Genomic DNA, 18,768 nt, shown 5'->3' with positions numbered 1-18,768 from the left:
ACACTTCACATACAATTTGGTGCAAATTGTCAATGATTTGAATTGTGCTCCAAACCGCAAAGCTTACTATGGTTGATTTCCTCTATGCGGGGATTGATCACTGCGCGTTATTTCCGAGAAGCAGTCCAAATTTTTAAATTTCCCCGCAATATTGAAGCGTCTGTTTTCAAAAACTATGCATCCGATTTTGTGAGCCACCTTGATGCCCCTAGAACATGGGTTGGGTAGCAACATTTTATGTGAGGATTCATTTTAAAGTGAATATGATCCAAAGCCACACCTTAAATTTTTAAGAACACTAATCTGGTGAATCAATTCACAAGGTAGCTTAAAGTATATGCAACGATCAGCAAATTAAAGCAAATTTGAAAAACTTCCAGAACAAATGATTTTATTGCGCTATGCATCTTATTGTCGGTTTTCTTCACGCATCGTAAAAAATTTCGAGGGACTTTAAGATTTTAAGACGAACATGCTAAAAAGGCATTATTTCGGATTTTGTTATCTATTGTGATATTTTTTTAATTTGTTTGTGGTAGCACTAGAATGCAATGAAGCCAGCCACGCTTACAATACATATTAAAAATTCCAGCTTTTGGTGCGCTCATCAATTGTATCGTAAAGTACACAGTGATGATTGATATGCCATCGCCTTTCCCCCTCAACTATTCAGATTTGGAAAGGTCATAAATTCCCATCGCATTGTTAATTATAAGCACTGTTCAATAAATCATAAGATTTCCATACATAGCATCGATGTGTTCATTGTTCATTTGCCTACTACCTTTCGAAGCGTAGGACCCAACCACCATAGGCTAAATGTGACGGTATTCATCAGAGTGCTAAAAATGTGTACTCTTTTTTTTTTGTAGCCATCTGTCAGTGACAATACTGGGCTTCGACAAATTATGTTATACGGCGGAGCGATAAACAGGCATTTTTCATGCTTTGATTCGTTTCTGTAATCGGCGTTATGCTCGTGGGCATAGTTTGTACTGGTTCCCATCGACTGTGTCTACCCACCTACTCGATTTATAGGCTTCATTTGCAATTTCGTGCCGAGATATTAATCTATGCTGGGACCATACGCGTAGTCTATATATTTCCGATGACAAACACGCGTTAACGGTTGGGTATTGTTCCAAAGTTCAAAGTTTATTAATAACATTTTTCATCCTCCGCGAGTCTTGATTGTTATCCCAAAAGTGCCACCCCACATGCGTTGCATCTATTGCAGGCTATCGGTTGGTACCGTAAATATGGGGGAAATTGATTATTGTTTCATAACTTCGTAACTCAAAAGGTAAAATTTGTTCCGGTCTTATTTTTATGCAAAAAAAATCCTTTTTTTCAAATGAAACAGTTCATCATCTATGGAGTATTTGATGCTAACTTAAACTTATACATCTTTGGAAAACAATGTTATTTGCCCCAAACCGATCTGACTCTCCCCAGTGATCAATTTGATCCCGTTTGACGGTACCAATATCTACAATCCCATTTATGATTGCGGCGGGACGTTTGTTCAAGCGACAGAGAGAATTCCGCGCTGTCGCTGGCAACGTCACATGACCATAAAATGCCGAAAGCATGGAGGCGGAAACCGTTCATAAAGCGGTAAATTATGAAATTAACAGTAACAAACTCATATCTTGTTCATCGCGGTCCAATATGGTAAGAACAACATGAACTGCAATTTTGACGTGTTCCCCGCAGGTGCATGCTAAAGGTATGCCGCTTGTTGTCTTTGGCTAAGCGTGCCGTACAGTGATGTTACAGTCAGACTGTATTAGGACACAATATATTCATATATATATTATATATATATATATATTATATATATATATATATTATATATATATATATATTATATATATATATATATATATATTATATATATATATATATATATATATATATATATATATATATATATATATATATATATATATATATATATATATATATATATATATATATATATATATATATATATATATATATATATATATATATATATATATATATATATATATATATATTATATATTTATATATATTATATATTTTAACCACTGCACAAAGAGGAGACAGACGCGCGCAAAGTGTACACTGAAACAAGCGTTGCAGTAATGAGAACCATGAACGTGTTTTTAAATTTACTATTCCAACCACGATTGAGCTATCATGAACGCTTTTTATTTGCGTTATGTTCCCTCTCAATCCAACCGCGTCGATAGCCGAGCGGCTAGCGTTCGCGCTTGACAATCGCCAGATCCTCGGTACGATTCTGGTATGCTGCAAGTTTTTAACCATGATATAGTAATTTTTACTACACAAATGGTGCCATGGTAAAATTGAATGCACAAAATATTCTAAATAAATGCGAATTTAGTCTGCACAAATCAAGTGGCGTTGTGTATTTAATTTAACCCTCTGATATAGTATTTTCAACCGCTACGTTGTTCTCAGTGTAACAACACGAACACAATGAGGGCACGCAGTCGGAAAGAGAGTGTAAGCGATTACGCAAAGAGTAATGCTGACGGAGTGTGTTGGCAAAACATGCTCAAAGTGTACACAATTTGGCTCTTTTTACCTTATAACATGGGTATTTTTAAAACGAGACCAACGAATAGATGTCGGATATCGATGTCCGTAGTTGTTTTGAAATTCAAGATGGAGACTTCCGGTTTGTGAAAAGCGTTTCAAACCCATGCAATATGGGTATTTTTGGAACGGGGCCGATGAATACATAATGGAAATCGATGTCCGGTGTCGTTTTGGAATCCAAGATGGCGACTTCCGGTTTGTGAAAATCACTTTGAACCCATGCAATATGGGTATTTTTGGAACGGGGCCGACGAGTAGATGACGGAAATCGATGTCCGACGTCATTTTGGAATCCAAAATGGCGACTTCCGGTTTGTGAAAATCACTTTGATCTCATGCAATATGCACTGAAAACATTCTACAAGCTGGATCAATGTGTTTCACACGTGAATTTTCACTAATTGTAAAACACATCAAACGATGGTGTAAAACCAGTCGCTATCGGTAATCCAAATTCAAATGTAAAACACGTTAATTTACAAATTATCGAAAACTTTGCAGTAGGATGTATTAGCGATTGCTTAATTTTCTGATTTCAGACACCCATTACAGGCACCCGGTTTCTTCAAAAATAACATGTCATTTTACATGTCACGCGAATGTGAGTCCTTGTCATGATAGGCAAACTAGTTCTACTAGTGATGGATATTGCCATTGTCAAACACGTTCAAATCATGTGTAAAAAACTTTGCTATCGAACCAAAGTCAATCCTTCACAGAATCACAAGTTTTACACGTCATTCCACCTTGCATTTCGACACGACAGATCCACGTTGAAAAGAATTAGGATCGAACGTGTGGATTATTTTCAGTGTGGGTATTTTTGGAACGGGGCCGACGAGTAGATGACGGAAATCGATGTCCGGTGTCGTTTTGGAATCCAAGATGGCGACTTCCGGTTTGTGGAAAGCGCTTCAAACCCATGCAATATGGGTATTTTTGGAACGGGGCCGATAAGTAGATGGCGGAAATCGATGTCCGACGCCATTTTGGAATCCAAGATGGCGACTTCCGGTCTGTGAAAAGCGCTTCAAACCCATGCAATATGGGTATTTTGGGAACGGGGCCGACGAGTAGATGACGGAAATCGATGTCTGACGCCATTTTGGAATCCAAGATGGCGACTTCCGGTTTGTGAAAAGCGCTTCAAACCCATGCAATATGGGTATTTTTGGAACGGGGCCGACGAGTAGATGACGGAAATCGATGTCCGTTGTCGTTTTGGAATCCAAGATGACGACTTCCGGTTTGCAAAAATCTCTTCAAACCCATGCAATATGGGTATTTTTGGAACGGGACCGACGAGTAGATGCCGGAAATCGATGTCCGTTGTCGTTTTGGAATCCAAGATGGCGACTTCCAGTTTGTGAAAATCACTTTGAACCCATGCAATATGGGTATTTTTGGAACGGGTCCGATGAGTAGTTGACGGAAATCGATTCCGTCTTCTACTCGTCGGCCCGTTCCAAAAATACCCATATTGCATGGGTTTGAAGAGATTTTTGCAAACCGGAAGTCGCCATCTTGGATTCCAAATTGGTGCCAGACATCGATTTCCGTCATCTACTCGTCGGTCCCGTTCCAAAAATACCCATATTGCATGGTTTTAAAGTGATTTTCACAAACCGGAAGTTGCCATCTTGGATTCCAAAACGACAACGGACATCGATTTCCGGCATCTAGGGTAACGGTCGTATTTTGGACCCCCTAAGGAAGTGATTTTAGTGTTTTGTCCCAATTAATTAATTGCACAACGTAACCAAGTCAAAGCACATGCCGAAATGTAGAGAAGAACTTCCTATACGAGAAAAATATTCCCATACGTTCATGCAGGATCCAAGACCCGTCCAAAATAATTGAATTGTAAAGCACTGTTTTTCATCATTTTGGACACACCAATACATTTTGGACCCTAAGAGTATATATTTTGGACCCCCGGCATTATTTATCGTTTGGCGACAAAGTCCACGACACTGGTTGTATAATATGCTTGCCCATAGTTTAATCAATCGATTGACAATGGAAAACCGAAGAAATTCTACGCTTTTAGTCCAGAAATTTGAAAAAAGTTTTTGTTTACATTTGAAAAATTTCTGACGGCTTCAATTTTTGTGTGTAACGTGATGTAACGGTTGCATGGATGAACCAATTAAGTTAAATTAATTTCAGATAAAATAAACACATTTCCTATGTACGAACGGTTTATGCAAGTGTGGAATAGTTCTATCTTTCCAAATGGCATGCGAATTGAGTTGGCCTTTCGATTTAAACTGGGAAATTTGCAGGAAAATACCCCAGGGGGTCCAAAATACATAGGGGTCCAAATATATATTGGTTACCCTACTCGTCGGCCCCGTTCCAAAAATACCCATATTGCATGGGTTTGAAGGGATTTTTGCAAACCGGAAGTCGCCATCTTGGATTCCAAATTGGTGCCAGACATCGATTTCCGTCATCTACTCGTCGGTCCCGTTCCAAAAATATCCATATTGCAGGGGTTTGAAGGGATTTCTGTAAACCGGAAGTCGCCATCTTGGATTCCAAAATGACATCAGACATCGATTTCCTTTACCTACTCGTCGGTCCCGTTCCAACAATACTCCCATATATTCCAATAGAAGCTCCTATAGAAGCATTCGGTAGGTACTCAATGAGTGTGTGTTCACCATTTTCCATCAACACTTTGTGTCGAAGGGTGCATTGCAGCGAGAGCAGAAACACAAAGAGGCGTCAAAAAGGGAAGAACCAGTGAGGAAGTGTAGCTGTCGCACTGCACTCAAATTCATGATCAACACAAAGTGCGCTAGTAAGCTCTCAGTTAATAAATGTGGAAGTGCTCACAAGAACACTAAGCTGAGAAGCAGGCTCTGTCCCAGTGGGGACGTAACGCCAGAAAGAAGAGAAGAACAAAGTGCGCGCTCTTTGTGTTTTTCTGTTTTCACTGAGGAGATGCCAGCCCTGCTGGCAGCGCACGACTAAGGACAAGTAACGGTATATGTACTGGATAATATGCTTTGAGGCTGACAGCGGCGACATTCTACTCCCTTATTAGGGTCGGGTGACACTGGCCCGAAACCGCGAGTGGGTTAATGGCGCAAGCTGCCCCCGTCCCGTAAAACCGTGGCAGGCCTTAGAGTACGTTCCAAATCCGTCGCCTGGTTGTTCCAACTGGGCGGGAGTAGGCTCAGATGCCATTACCTGACCTGCGCCGATCCGGCTCTGAACATAGTACCCCATAAAGGACTATGTCAACCCTAGCATGGCCTCTCTGCTTGCATAGATAACCATGGGATCATAAAGGCGGCTATTCCAGCGGAGATGGATAGCGGCTGTTGAGGGGACCCATAAGAGATGATCAACCAAAACAAACAACTAACGGTATGTGAAGAAGAGGCTTCTGGACCTATCAGTAACCGGCTAAGGTTCCCGCCAAGGAAGGAGGCGACCAACATCAACTGTAGTGAAAACAGTGTGCCGGCTGAGCATACAACAGCCAGAGTTGCTTGCAGTCACTATCAACGCTTGAAATTTGCTGATTTGTACAGGCCGACTGCGATACATTTCAGTTCTTTCTATATCACATCAACTTCATGCTATCTACACCATCACAAGTGCATTGATGGCGAAAGACTATGGATATCACTGATGTGTTAAGTTTAGCCTCAAATTAAGCAGTTAAAATGGCAACTTATTAGTACGATATTTTTGACAGTGTTGCAAATAAATTGAAACTATTTGTTGGTCACTGAAAAACAGTAATAGCATGGATAATTACCACGTGATCACTCATTCCGCAGTGATTATGATCTAGAGTGCGATGTCGCATCACTGCTGTTGGTTGTCAAATCAAAGTGATATTGATAGCTCGCAAGTGATAGTGATATTTTTCGACCATCAGCCATCAGCTGATATGATTGATTTTAAGCAACTCCGACACCTCCTGAAGTTTGCTTCAAGTGTTTCGGGAAGGGCCATAAGTCGTGGAATTGCAAAGGTCCCGACAGAAGTAAGATGTGCAGAAAATGCGGCACCGAAGGCCATAGGGCAAGCGATTGTAAGCAAATCGCTAAGTGCCTAATATGTGTCGGCAGAGCAGACAACGGACACTTAACGGGCGGACCCAAATGTACGGCAACATGCGGAGTATCAAAGCAGCCAAAACGGAAGAGACACAGTTAAATTTAAACCACTGCACATTGGGGAAATCCAAACTCAAAGGTGGAAAAAATTGATAACTTCCACAATAGAAAGATAAAAAATAAGTTTTATAGCTCATTCGAAAGGAAATTTTCTCAGGAATCGATTGGTGATGGTTTCATGAATGTGGGGCCATTCTGGGATAAGCTATGATGCCCGTTTTGCCCCGATTCCTTGAAAATTTTAGATTTTCATGTTGTTTTGAGTAAAACTGTTTTATTATGGAGATTATTTCCCATGCAATTCATCATTTCTAGTCCATTCTACAATGTTTCACAGAGAACGTTATAAAAAGATGGAAATTTAGGGGATTATGGGGCCAAGTGTACAATGAAATATTTTTGAAGAGGAATTTTTGTTTTAAATATTTTCAGCGTGTTTTTTTATTGAAATAAATTCTAAAATAGTCAAATAATCATGAATATAGCTTGCAGAAATAAGTTGTAGTAAAATTTTTAGAATGTGTATGATAATTATGTATGCTCTATGCAAAATATTGTGAATAACTTACCTTCTTATATCACAAATTCCAAACATTTTTAAACAATGTGCGATAGTTTGGGTAAACGATATTGATCTAAATGATCGATTGCCGTTAGCCTCATTGATAGGAGATAGTGGAAGCATATAGTTTTTTGGCTATGTTTGCCCCAATTCCCCTAAACGCGATTTCTTTCGTAATTAATTCAACTTTTTTTTTCAAATCAAATTTATTGTGTACTGAATTGTTTATTCTGTATCAGATACAATATTTAAATCATAAAACATAGGAGATTTTGGGGATCTTTTACACATAAACAAAAAAAATAACCAAATAAAAAAATCAAAAATGAATCTATCAAGAAATCATCAGCCGTTTTTTTCTGATTGCAACAAATTACTCATGATCAGGTTAATTATTCAATAATTACTGTAGCAATTTCGTGAGAGTCAAATTGCATTTTACAAGAAATTATTCGGGAAATAATTTTGTCTTTTTATGGATATTTGGTATTCAATATTCCATTTGCCATCACACACTACAGAAAAAGTTATCATAAAAGTGATAATGCAGTTGTTAATAATGCTCAATTCTAGATCATTCATTTCATTAGTATAATTTATAGTTACTATGTTTGTTATGTTGCCTCTACATTTGCTGTTAACAGATTGCTTGTTGGTTGACATCAATGTTCCTCATGGTGAACCTTACTTTGTTAATATTGTAATCAGTAATTATGGTTACATATGTTTGACTGAATTTCAAGCATGTTCAAGAGCGTTCTAAAATGCATAACATGAAGAAATTAAAATTAATTAACTCATTATGCGTGGTAAAGATGGACAAATTATGGGTGAAAATATGAAAAAATCCACAAGCTCGGCTGGGATTTGAACCCAGGACTCTTGTATGCTAGACGAGCGCTTTACGGGCTCGATAGCTTAGTTGGCAAAGCGCTCGTCTAGCATACAAGAGTCCTGGGTTCAAATCCTAGCCGAGCACGTGGATTTTTTTCATAATTTCACCCATGATTTGTCCATCTTTACCACGCGTAATGAGTTACTTAATTCAATAACCATTCGGATTGGATTACCGAACAGCTCAATATAAGCGTCAATTTATTTTGAACTAGTGGTCCCGGCAAACTTCGTCTTGCCATCAAGTAGGCTGTTGAAAAATGTCATACAATCTCCCAAACAAAATGGCACATTAGTTTCCTCCCGTTTCTAAGACTATTCCGAAGACTTACCTAAACTTTTTCTACGCACGAACACGTCGGAACCCTTGGCGAATGCAACAGTGAAAGAGTTGTGACAATCCGTTGGACCGTTCTCTACCCATTTCGTGACATACAAACACCATTCCATTTTTATTTATATAGAAGATAGATAGATTAAGCATTATTAACTACTACATCTTCAATCAAAATGTGCCATATTGAAATATATGGAAGACTTTGTTTGTTTATGATCACTTTTTCAGTAGTAGGGTACAGGCAGAGCAACTTGGGCCCTTCCACGCAATTTTATTCTCATGAAATTTCTTCAAAATGCAATTTTATTCTCAAAAAATTTCTTCAGGTATGATTGTGTAACTAATTTAATTCTGAGTGATTTGTTCCAATCAGAAAAAAAAAACTGCAGATGGTTGCTTAATGGATCCATTTTTGAGTGTTTTTGTTTGTTTTTTTTTTTTTATTTATGTGTAAAAGATCCCCATAGTCTCCTATGTTTTAGGATTTAAATACTGTATCAACTAATGAATAAACAATTTAGTACATAATAAATTTAATTCGGAGATATCTGTTCAATTAATTATGAGAGAAATCGTTTTAAGGGGAATTGGGGCAAACATAGCCAAAAAACTATATGCTCCCACTATCTCCTATCAATGAGGCTAACGGCAATCGATCATTTAGATCAATATCGTTTACCCAAACTATCGCACATCGTTTGGAAATGTTTGGAATTTGTGATATAAGAAGGTAAGTTATTCACAATATTTTGCATAGAGCATAAATAATGATCATACATATTCTAAAAATTTTACTACAACTTATTTCTGCAAGCTATATTCATGATTATTAGACTATTTTAAAATTTATTTCAATATAAAATCACGTTGAAAAAATTTAAAACAAAAATTCCTCTTCAAAAATATTGCATTGTAAATTTGGCCCCATAATCCCCTAAATTTCCATCTTTTTATAACGTTCTCTGCGAAACATTTTTGAATAGACTAGAAATGATGGATTTCATGGGAAATAATCTCCACAATAAAACAGTTTTACTAAAAACAACATGAAAATCTAAAATTTTCAAGGAATCGGGGCAAAACGGGCATCATAGCTTATCCCAGAGTGGCCCCACAATCATGAAACCATCACCAATCGATTCCTGAGAAAATTTCCTTTCGAATGAGCTATAAAACTTATTTTTTATCTTTCTATTGTGGAAGTTATCAATTTTTTCCATCAATTTGGGGGGTTTGGATTTCCCCAATGTGCACTGTGATGCAGCCCAGCCGCTGCTTTAGCAGTCAGTCTCGGACAGCAAGACTGACGTGGTGTTATTATCGGACCCATATCGCATACCAGCCAACAACGGGAACTGGGTGGCGGATAGGTCTCAATAGCTAGCAGCTATAGGGACGACAGGACGATACCCAATCCAAGAAGTAGTCTCTTGCTCAAATGACGGTTTTGTGATAGCAAAAATCAACGAGGTATTCTATTACTGCTGCTACACGCCCCCAAAGTGGTCGATTGAGGAATTTTCCCATATGGTCGACAGGATGATAGCCGAACTAGCTAATCGGCAGCCAGTAGTGATAGCTGGCGACCTTAATGCATGGGCAATGGAGTGGGGTAGCCGCTGCACCAATCAAAAAGGCCAGCTATTGTCGGAATCCCTGGCCGCATTAAATGTAGAGCTGGCAAATGTGGGTACAGTGAGTACCTTCCGCAGAAATGGTGCAGAATCGATTATAGACGTGACGTTTTGTAGTCCTAACCTCTTAGGTACCATCAACTGGCGCGTTGATGACGGTTATACTCATAGCGATCATCAATAGATTCGCTATAGTATAATACCAGGCGGGCGGAAGGCAGCGCGATGTAACTCGACCCAAGCCCGAGGATGGAAAACAGCGCTTCACTGAAGCCCTGAGGCGCGAACGGAACACTCTGGACCTAAACGGTGAAGACACGAACGTGTGATGCTTCCATGCCGAGAAAAGCCCCTCCTAGAGAGAACAGGTCGCTGGTGTACTGGTGGTGCGAATCAATTGTAAATCTTCGAGCTAGACGAAGAATGCAACGCGCACGCACAGAAGCATAAAGAGAAGAACGCGGTGCAGCATTCAGAGAGGCAAAGTTGGCTCTCAAAAAGAAAATCAAGAGTCGAAAACAGGCATGTTTTTATAGTCTATGCGAGAGTGCCAATTCTAGTCCATGGGGTCATATAGAGTGGTAATGGCTAAGACCAAAGGTGCTATAGTGCCCCAAGAGAAGTCGCCCGAGTTGCTGCGATCGATAATCGATGTACGCTTCCCTCACCATCCCATAAGCCCATGGCCCCCAGCACCGTATGCGGCAGATGAAGGAGAAGAAGTGGCGAGAGTGACGAATGAAGAGCTGGCAGAAGTCGTGAAATCATTCGCGTCAAGCAAGGCACCGGGACCCGATGGTATCCCGAATGTTGCCTTAAAAGCGGCAGTGAACGTGGATCCAGACATGTTCAGAACCACGATGCAGCGCTGCATTGATCAAGGAATCTTCCCGGATGTGTGGAAGCGACAGAAATTGGTGTTACTACCAAAGGCGGGGAAACCACCAGGTGACCCGTCGGCGTATAGACCTATCTGTCTACTAGATACGACGGGCAAGTCATTTGAGAGGTTGATTCTCAACAGACTAGTACCGTATAGGGAGAGTGTGGACGGCCTGTCCAACAACCAGTTTGGATTCATAAAAGGTAAATCTACTCTGGACGCCATCCAGTCGGTCGTTCAGACAGCTGAGGTGGCAATCGAGCATAAAAGGAGCGGCATCCGATACTGCGCGGTTGTCACTCTGGATGTGAAGAATGCGTTCAACAGCGCAAGCTGGGAAGCAATAGCATACGCGTTTCACCGCCTCAAGGTACCGGTGCAGTTGTGTAAGCTTCTAGAAAGCTATTTTGATGGTAGGATTCTACTGTATGACACAGAGGAGGGGCAGAAAAGCGTTCTAATTACCGCGGGAGTACCTCAACGTTCAATCTTGGGCCCGCTATTATGGAATGCGATGTACGAAGACGTACTGAGGCTGCCCCTTCCGACGGGTGTTAAGATTGTTAGCTTCGCCGACGATATCACCCTAGTGGTCTATGGTGAATCGATGGAGGAAGTAGAGTTGACAGCAGCGCACTCTATTTCCATTGTTGAGGAATGGATGAAGTCTAGGAAACTAGGACTGGCCCGTCACAAGACTGAGGTGGTGGTGGTGGTCAACAACCGCAAGTCCGAGCAACGGGCGTTTATCTCGGTAGGTGATTGCACCATACAGTCCAAGCGATCCCTTAGGCATCTTGGGGTAATGATCGATGACAAGCTCAGCTTCGCTAGCCACGTTGAATATGCCTGTAAAAAGGCATCTACGGCTATAGCGGCGCTTTCGAGGATGATGTCTAACAGCTCTGCTGTAATTGCCAGCAAACGCAAGCTACTGGCAAGCGTGGCGCTATCCATACTAAGGTATGGAGGACCAATCTAGTCAAAAGCGCTTAGAACGAGCAAAAACCTAAAGCGGTTGGAAAGCACGTACAGGATAATGTGCTTAAGAGTAGCATGCGGTATCGAAAGAGGCCGTGTGCATCATGGCCGGGATGACGCTCATCGGGCTCATCATCAAGGAAGATGTTTAATGCTTCAACCAAAGGGGTACCAGAGGAGTCCGCGACACGTGTAAAGAGGAAACGCTCAGAAGCTGGCAGCAGGAATGAGATAACTCCACTAAGGGTAGATGGACCCATCGGCTAATACCAAATGTGTCAGATTGGTATGAAAGAAACCATGGGGAAGTGAACTTCCACCTAACGTAGTTTCTGTCAGGACATGGTTGCTATAGACAGTACCTGCATAGGTTCGGGCACACAGAATCTCCTGCGTGCCCCAATTGTGCTGGTGTGGAGGAAACAGCGGAGCATGTCGTGTTCAATTGCCCCCGTTTCATTGTTGTGAGAGATCGCATGCTCACTACATGCGGGGGGACACGTCTTCCGACAATATAATAGAGAGAATGTGTGCGGATTCCGAGTGCTGGAATGTAGTAACTACGGCTGTCACTCACATTATGTTAGAATTGCGCGCCGACCAAGAGTTTGCCGCAGAGGATCATCCCTGCCGAGGCTGGTCTCTTGTAACATTGCAGTGGTCCAGGAATCAGTTTTACGCGGAAAGATGCATTTTGAGCTTTAGAATGAAACATTAGACAAAAACGGTCTTCTACAAAGTTGTTTGTATTAGTAAGGCCTTTTGTTTGGTGTTATTGAAAATTAGGGTGGACCACATTTTCATAGAAATTGTGTAACTAACTTTCTTATTTGTAGAAATTATATTATTTATGCTTTAGAAAAGTTGTAGACCATTCAATTTCAAGCAACTTTGCCAAAAAAAGTTTTTTTGTATCTCTTAAATTGACCGATTTAGAGCTTTTTTCCTACGGCGACATAGGGTGGTCCGAACAAAACTGCTTTTCTGGCTCTGAAGTTTTCAATTCAAATTTCTCATCAAAGTAGTCTATGAAACACTTTTAGAGCTTTGAAAAATGCGTAATTTGGTGAGTGAAGAAACTCTCTATCTCCTTCCGTTTGGGAGTTATTGTTGTTTTTTACTCAAAAACATGCCTATTTTGATTGAGAATATCTCTGATTGGGGCAAACATAGAAAATATCTTTTGACGGAATTCAAAAGACGAAATAAAACTGTATATTATATCAAAAAATTACAGATGTGTTATTTTTGTAACTCTAATAAAATGCCCTGAAAAACAAAGGATTTTAAGCAGGAAAACTTTAATAACTTTTGAACTAAAATAGATATCATCAATATTTTTGCATACAAATTTGCGTTTTGTTAAGTTCCAAAAGTCGTTCATAGACCGCTGTGACGAGAAATCTGAAATAAGAAAGATAGGGCTCTAAAACAATGTATTTTTTATTATTTTGCATTTTGAGCATGAAAATGAAATTTTAGACAAAAATGATCTACTACAAAATTGTTTCTAAAAATGTAAGCTTCCATACTGTGTCATTTAAAACTAGGGTGGTCCACAATATCACACAAATCATATAATCAACTTTTTTATTTGTAAAAATACTGGTATAAACTCTTACGCAAAACGGTAGAACTTGAAATTTTGATCAACTTTGCCGAAAAAAGTTTTTCTGTAGCTCAAAATTTGACCAATCTAGAGCATTTTTTCCTAATCATCGCAGGGTGGTCCAACAAAAGTAAGTTTTTTATCTCCAGTTTTTTTAATACTAGTTTCTCGTCAAAGTCATCTATGAACGACTTTTGAAACTTAAAAAAACGCAAATTTTCATACAAAAAGATTGTCGATATCTGTTTTAGTTCAAAAGTTATTAAAGTTTTTGTGATAAAAAATATTTCTTTTTCAAGACAATTTATTAGAGTTACAAAAATAACACATCTGTAATTTTTTGATATAATATACAATTTTATTTTATCTTTTGAATGCCGTCAAAAGATATGTTTTATGTTTGCCCCAATCAGAGATATTCTCAATCAAAGTAGGCATGTTTTTGAGAGTAAAACAACAATAACTGCCAAACGGAAGGAGATAGAGAGTTTATTCACTCACCAAATTACGCATTTTTCAAAGCTCTAAAAGTGTTTCATAGACTACTTTCATGAGAAATTTGAATTGAAAACTCTAGAGCCAGAAAACCAGTTTTGTTCGGACCACCCTATGTCACCGTAGGAAAATAGTTTTAACTCGGTCAATTTAAGAGATACAAAAAAACTTTTTTTGGCAAAGTTGCTTGAAATTGAATGGTCTACAACTTGGCTGAAGCATGTATAATATAATTTCTACAAATAAGAAAGTTAGTTACACAATTTCCATGAAAATGTGGTCCACCCTAATTTTCAATAACACCAAACAAAGGGCCTTACTAATACAAACAACTTTGTAGAAGACCGTTTTTGTCTGATGTTTCATTCTAAAGCTCAAAATGCATCTTTCCGCGTAAAACTGATTTCTGGACCATAGTGGATTGTTTAAGTCGGCTAGGAGAAATAGTTTGCCTAGGCTACTTCTGCTACACGTGTTGTGTTATATGCACTGGCCCTCCCCGAAGAAATACCGTAAGGTGGTTCCGGGAGATAAGGGTCTGAGTCCAAGGGTCATGTCGATGCACTGTTCACCACTTGAGCAATTCTAAAAGAATTGCTCAAGCACAGTGCATAGGCTAGTTTTAGCGGGTCGTCGTTGGTGCGTCATCCTCGTATTCCCTGAGTTACCTTCTCAGGGGATCTGTTTGAAGATTTCCCCCTTGTAAAAAACAAAAAAAAAAGCACTCATTAAGCCTTGACAGACATGTCCACAAACATATTGGACACATTGGAAATGGGAAGTAAAACATTTTTATTCCTGTTCATAATTGATTCTTTATCAATCCATCAGTATCACAGCAAGCGTTAGCTAAATTACTGAAAATGTCGGCTCAAACATCGATCCCGTACCGAAATTTCAAAAACATATTATCACAAAATTTGGATCCTGATCTTCGCCGATACCTATTCAAAGTGTACTCCTGTATGGCCCTGACGTGTGCCGCTGCAGCTACCGGATCAATAGTTCATCTGACCCACCTATGGACCGCCGGATTTCTGTCAGTTTTTCTGGAAATTACCTCTGTGGTGACCATGATTCTCATACCACAACGGAAAACGAACCGTAGACTCAGGCTGGCCTTACTGTTGCTGGTTGGTGCTCTTTCCGGACATACCATGGGCTTGATGATCGAACAAGTCATGGTGGTGAACCCTGCATTCGTCATTACCGCCCTCCTGGGAACGATGATAAGTTTTAGCTGGTTGAGTTTGTCGGCTATTTTAGCTCGAAGGGGTAGCCATCTGGTCCTTGGCGGTGTTCTTTCAAGCATAACCTGTGCTCTTATAACGGTTTCGATTGGTAATCTATTCTATCAATCTTGGATTGTTCACAAGCTTAGCCTCTATCTGGCCCTGGCGGTGATGTGCGGATTCGTTCTATTTGATACGCAGCTCATCATCGAAGAATACCGTTTGGGGATTGATGACTACGTCATTCATGCGCTGAGGTTATTCTTCAACATTATAGATATCTTTCGCTTGCTAATGGAGATATTCGTTACCAAATCGGAGACTCGCAATAGACGGAGAAATGCCAGTCAAAATGATGATTGATAATAAAACTAACAAAAATGAATCATTTGTTCTATATTTTGAATTACAAATATTTTCGTAAAGAAACCCATTTTCTGTTATAGTTTACGGGTCAAGAGAAAAAAATGGTTGAATTAAACCCCATACTCTCTTTCTTTCTTTGATCGTGATAAAGGGTGAATATATTTGTTTGATTTCAATCTATCTTGGCATGATCAGCGAACTGTCACCCTTTGCGTCGGACAGTTTTGAACAGCATACCCATCGTTTGCTCGCAGAACTAGTAATGAAGAAATACCCATAAAGAAATAAAAAAAGACCATGCACATGACCATAACACCGACGAACCAGCAAGATTCATCTTGCCATCTTAGGGCGGCTCTTTGAGCTGTCTTTTACGGTATTTAACTACCGGATGACAGGATGGTGTCGCGCAAGCTTAGTAGTAATTTATTGCTTCTTTCGCACGCTTCCGAATTGGGTACCAGCTGTGATGGTCGTGGCGTGTCGGTGGGTACTAGTTAAACAGCATTTCATGAAGTGTAAAGGAAGAAGCAGTTAGGTCAGACTAGTATCATGAAAAGTCTTCAAACACTAGTTTGCGTGCGCGAAAATATAGTTTTAGCTGATTCTTGATTTGTCATTCTTTTTCTTTTTGTATTTAAAGATTTTAATTTTTGTACTTGTTTACGATGTGCCTTTTTTCCTAGACAAATCATGATCACAAGTTACCCTACCCAAGTAACCAATTAGCCCGGTTTAATTGTTTTTTTTCTCCCGGTGGTATCGTTTTTTCTCCTTAAGTAATCGGTAATATCAATAAAGGATCCACAATTGCATATATTTCTTCGTAATATTTAAATAGTTTATCTCCATTTGCGATTGTTGTTCCGAAAACTGCATAATGTCCTTAGGAAAGGCTCATTTTTCTTCCATATAGACGAAAACAGCGTCCAAAAGCCATTAAATTGCCTCACCCAATATAAGTAAGGTAAAAGCACCGGCTTTTGCTAGCCTTAGAGAAAATGTCTTTAAAAATTAGATGGGAAGCCCTATTCATAGAACATTTATAGTTTTTTTTTCCCGTAACGTGGGTAGATCTACCATATTGTACTATTGTTGTATATGTCAATGTTAAGACTAATAAGTTATGGTCGGAAAAGAATAAGAGAGTAACAAGTCACTAAGACCCACCTATAGACCTAATGACTAAATCATCATCTGAGGCTGGTTTCAATTCATAAGACAAGTTTTTTCGGACTTCAAGTGCCTTACTTTGGATATCTAGGAGGTAAACGATTCAGAATCAGAGGAGTAGCAGATCTCCTACATTCTAAAATAAGCTTCTTGTTTCGAGGAATCTAAATGTCTAATGGAATGAAACCTGTGCACAGTTACAATAAACGAATTTGAACCTTATTGTTAGAACCAATGACTTGATACGCTGGAGTACCGATGCATGGTAAAAATCAGTATCACTCAACCAGCTTAGTGGCCGAACCTGAATGAGGGGCGCACTTTTGAGAGTTTAATGATAACAAACTGTTTTCTCCAAAAGGTATAAATAGCGGTATCTTTTTCTAAAGAGGCTCTATGCAAAATGGTAATGAATGATAACTGTACAAAAACGACTAGGTACTTCATTATTTCTCAATAGTAATGGAGTAGAACGACATGCACTAAACAAAGGACATGGGTTTACCACAAAAGATCAATGAAAACTGGTCACAGTGGTTCATCTTGAACAGAAACAGTAGTACAAATGTGTCAAATGCAAGCTTTCAAACTATATTATGTACTTGTGGTCCCGGCAAGCTTTGCCTTGCCATCAAATAGGCTGTTGTATAACGTCATGTAATCTCCCATACAAAATGACAAATTATTCTTCTCCCGTTTTCCCGATTATTCCGGGGAATTTTCCAAAGTTGTTCCTCGCACGATTACGTCGCATCAATAGAAATATAAGTAGTAAAACGCTAGTGGCACTGTTATCACAAAATAGAATAATTTTATTAATACTTACCGGCATATCGGTCCATTTTGCTCGAAGTAAGAGGGAGCATGGAGAAGAAAGCAATGAATACTAGATGGATAGGTACCGTAAGGGAACGGCGAGAGAAATTGGATTAGATGTTGAAGAGGGCATACCATATTAAACAGTATTACTTGAAACGTCACTTCCTTGTGGCTAACGTCCCCTATGGGAACGGCTTGGGTGTGTTTTGAGAATGACACTACCAAGACAGCCAAAAGGAAGGAGGTTTCAAGCGCCCTAATACTGTTTGGCGATCAAGCAGGTTCTATCGATCGATGGCTTATATTATTGGGGAATCATTACACAATCATGGATAGTTTGTCCATATCATGTGTATTTCTCCCCGATAAGCCACACACATGATCATTTATTTATGAACTGCGTTTTTTGTTTTTAGCCGTTTGTTATTTTTACATACAAAGATATCGACCGTGATAATTTTATTGTGAATTTGTTTATCGGCATATCGGTCCATTTTGCTCGAAGTAAGAGGGAGCATGGAGAAGAAAGCAATGAATACTAGATGGATAGGTACCGTAAGGGAACGGCGAGAGAAATTGGATTAGATGTTGAAGAGGGCATACCATATTAAACAGTATTACTTGAAACGTCACTTCCTTGTGGCTAACGTCCCCTATGGGAACGGCTTGGGTGTGTTTTGAGAATGACACTACCAAGACAGCCAAAAGGAAGGAGGTTTCAAGCGCCCTAATACTGTTTGGCGATCAAGCAGGTTCTATCGATCGATGGCTTATATTATTGGGGAATCATTACACAATCATGGATAGTTTGTCCATATCATGTGTATTTCTCCCCGATAAGCCACACACATGATCATTTATTTATGAACTGCGTTTTTTGTTTTTAGCCGTTTGTTATTTTTACATACAAAGATATCGACCGTGATAATTTTATTGTGAATTTGTTTATCGGCATATCGGTCCATTTTGCTCGAAGTAAGAGGGAGCATGGAGAAGAAAGCAATGAATACTAGATGGATAGGTACCGTAAGG

The 18,768-nt window shown here is 39.4% G+C and overlaps 2 protein-coding genes across 21 annotated transcripts in view; one reads left to right on the top strand and one right to left on the bottom strand.

Moving 5' to 3' along the window:
- Nucleotides 1-18,768, bottom strand: part of LOC5571124 (bcl-2-related ovarian killer protein) — a 151,957-nt gene that overhangs the window by 21,161 nt on the left and 112,028 nt on the right. The gene's annotated exons all lie outside the window — the stretch shown is intronic.
- On the top strand, nt 15,010-15,741 carry LOC5571123 (bax inhibitor 1). Its single transcript, XM_001659514.2, has one exon. The coding sequence runs from the start codon at nt 15,010-15,012 to the stop codon at nt 15,739-15,741; it is 732 nt and encodes a 243-aa protein (XP_001659564.2).

The sequence above is a fragment of the Aedes aegypti genome, chromosome 3, assembly GCF_002204515.2.
Source record: "Aedes aegypti strain LVP_AGWG chromosome 3, AaegL5.0 Primary Assembly, whole genome shotgun sequence".
NCBI lineage: Eukaryota > Metazoa > Arthropoda > Insecta > Diptera > Culicidae > Aedes > Aedes aegypti.
The sequence above is the reverse complement of the archived record's forward strand: the minus strand, read 5'-3'. Positions and strand labels throughout refer to the sequence as shown.

Coding starts and splice junctions, on each gene's coding strand:
- LOC5571123 (XM_001659514.2), top strand. CDS start 15,010: ATGTCGGCTCAAACATCGATCCCGTACCGAAATTTCAAAAACATATTA.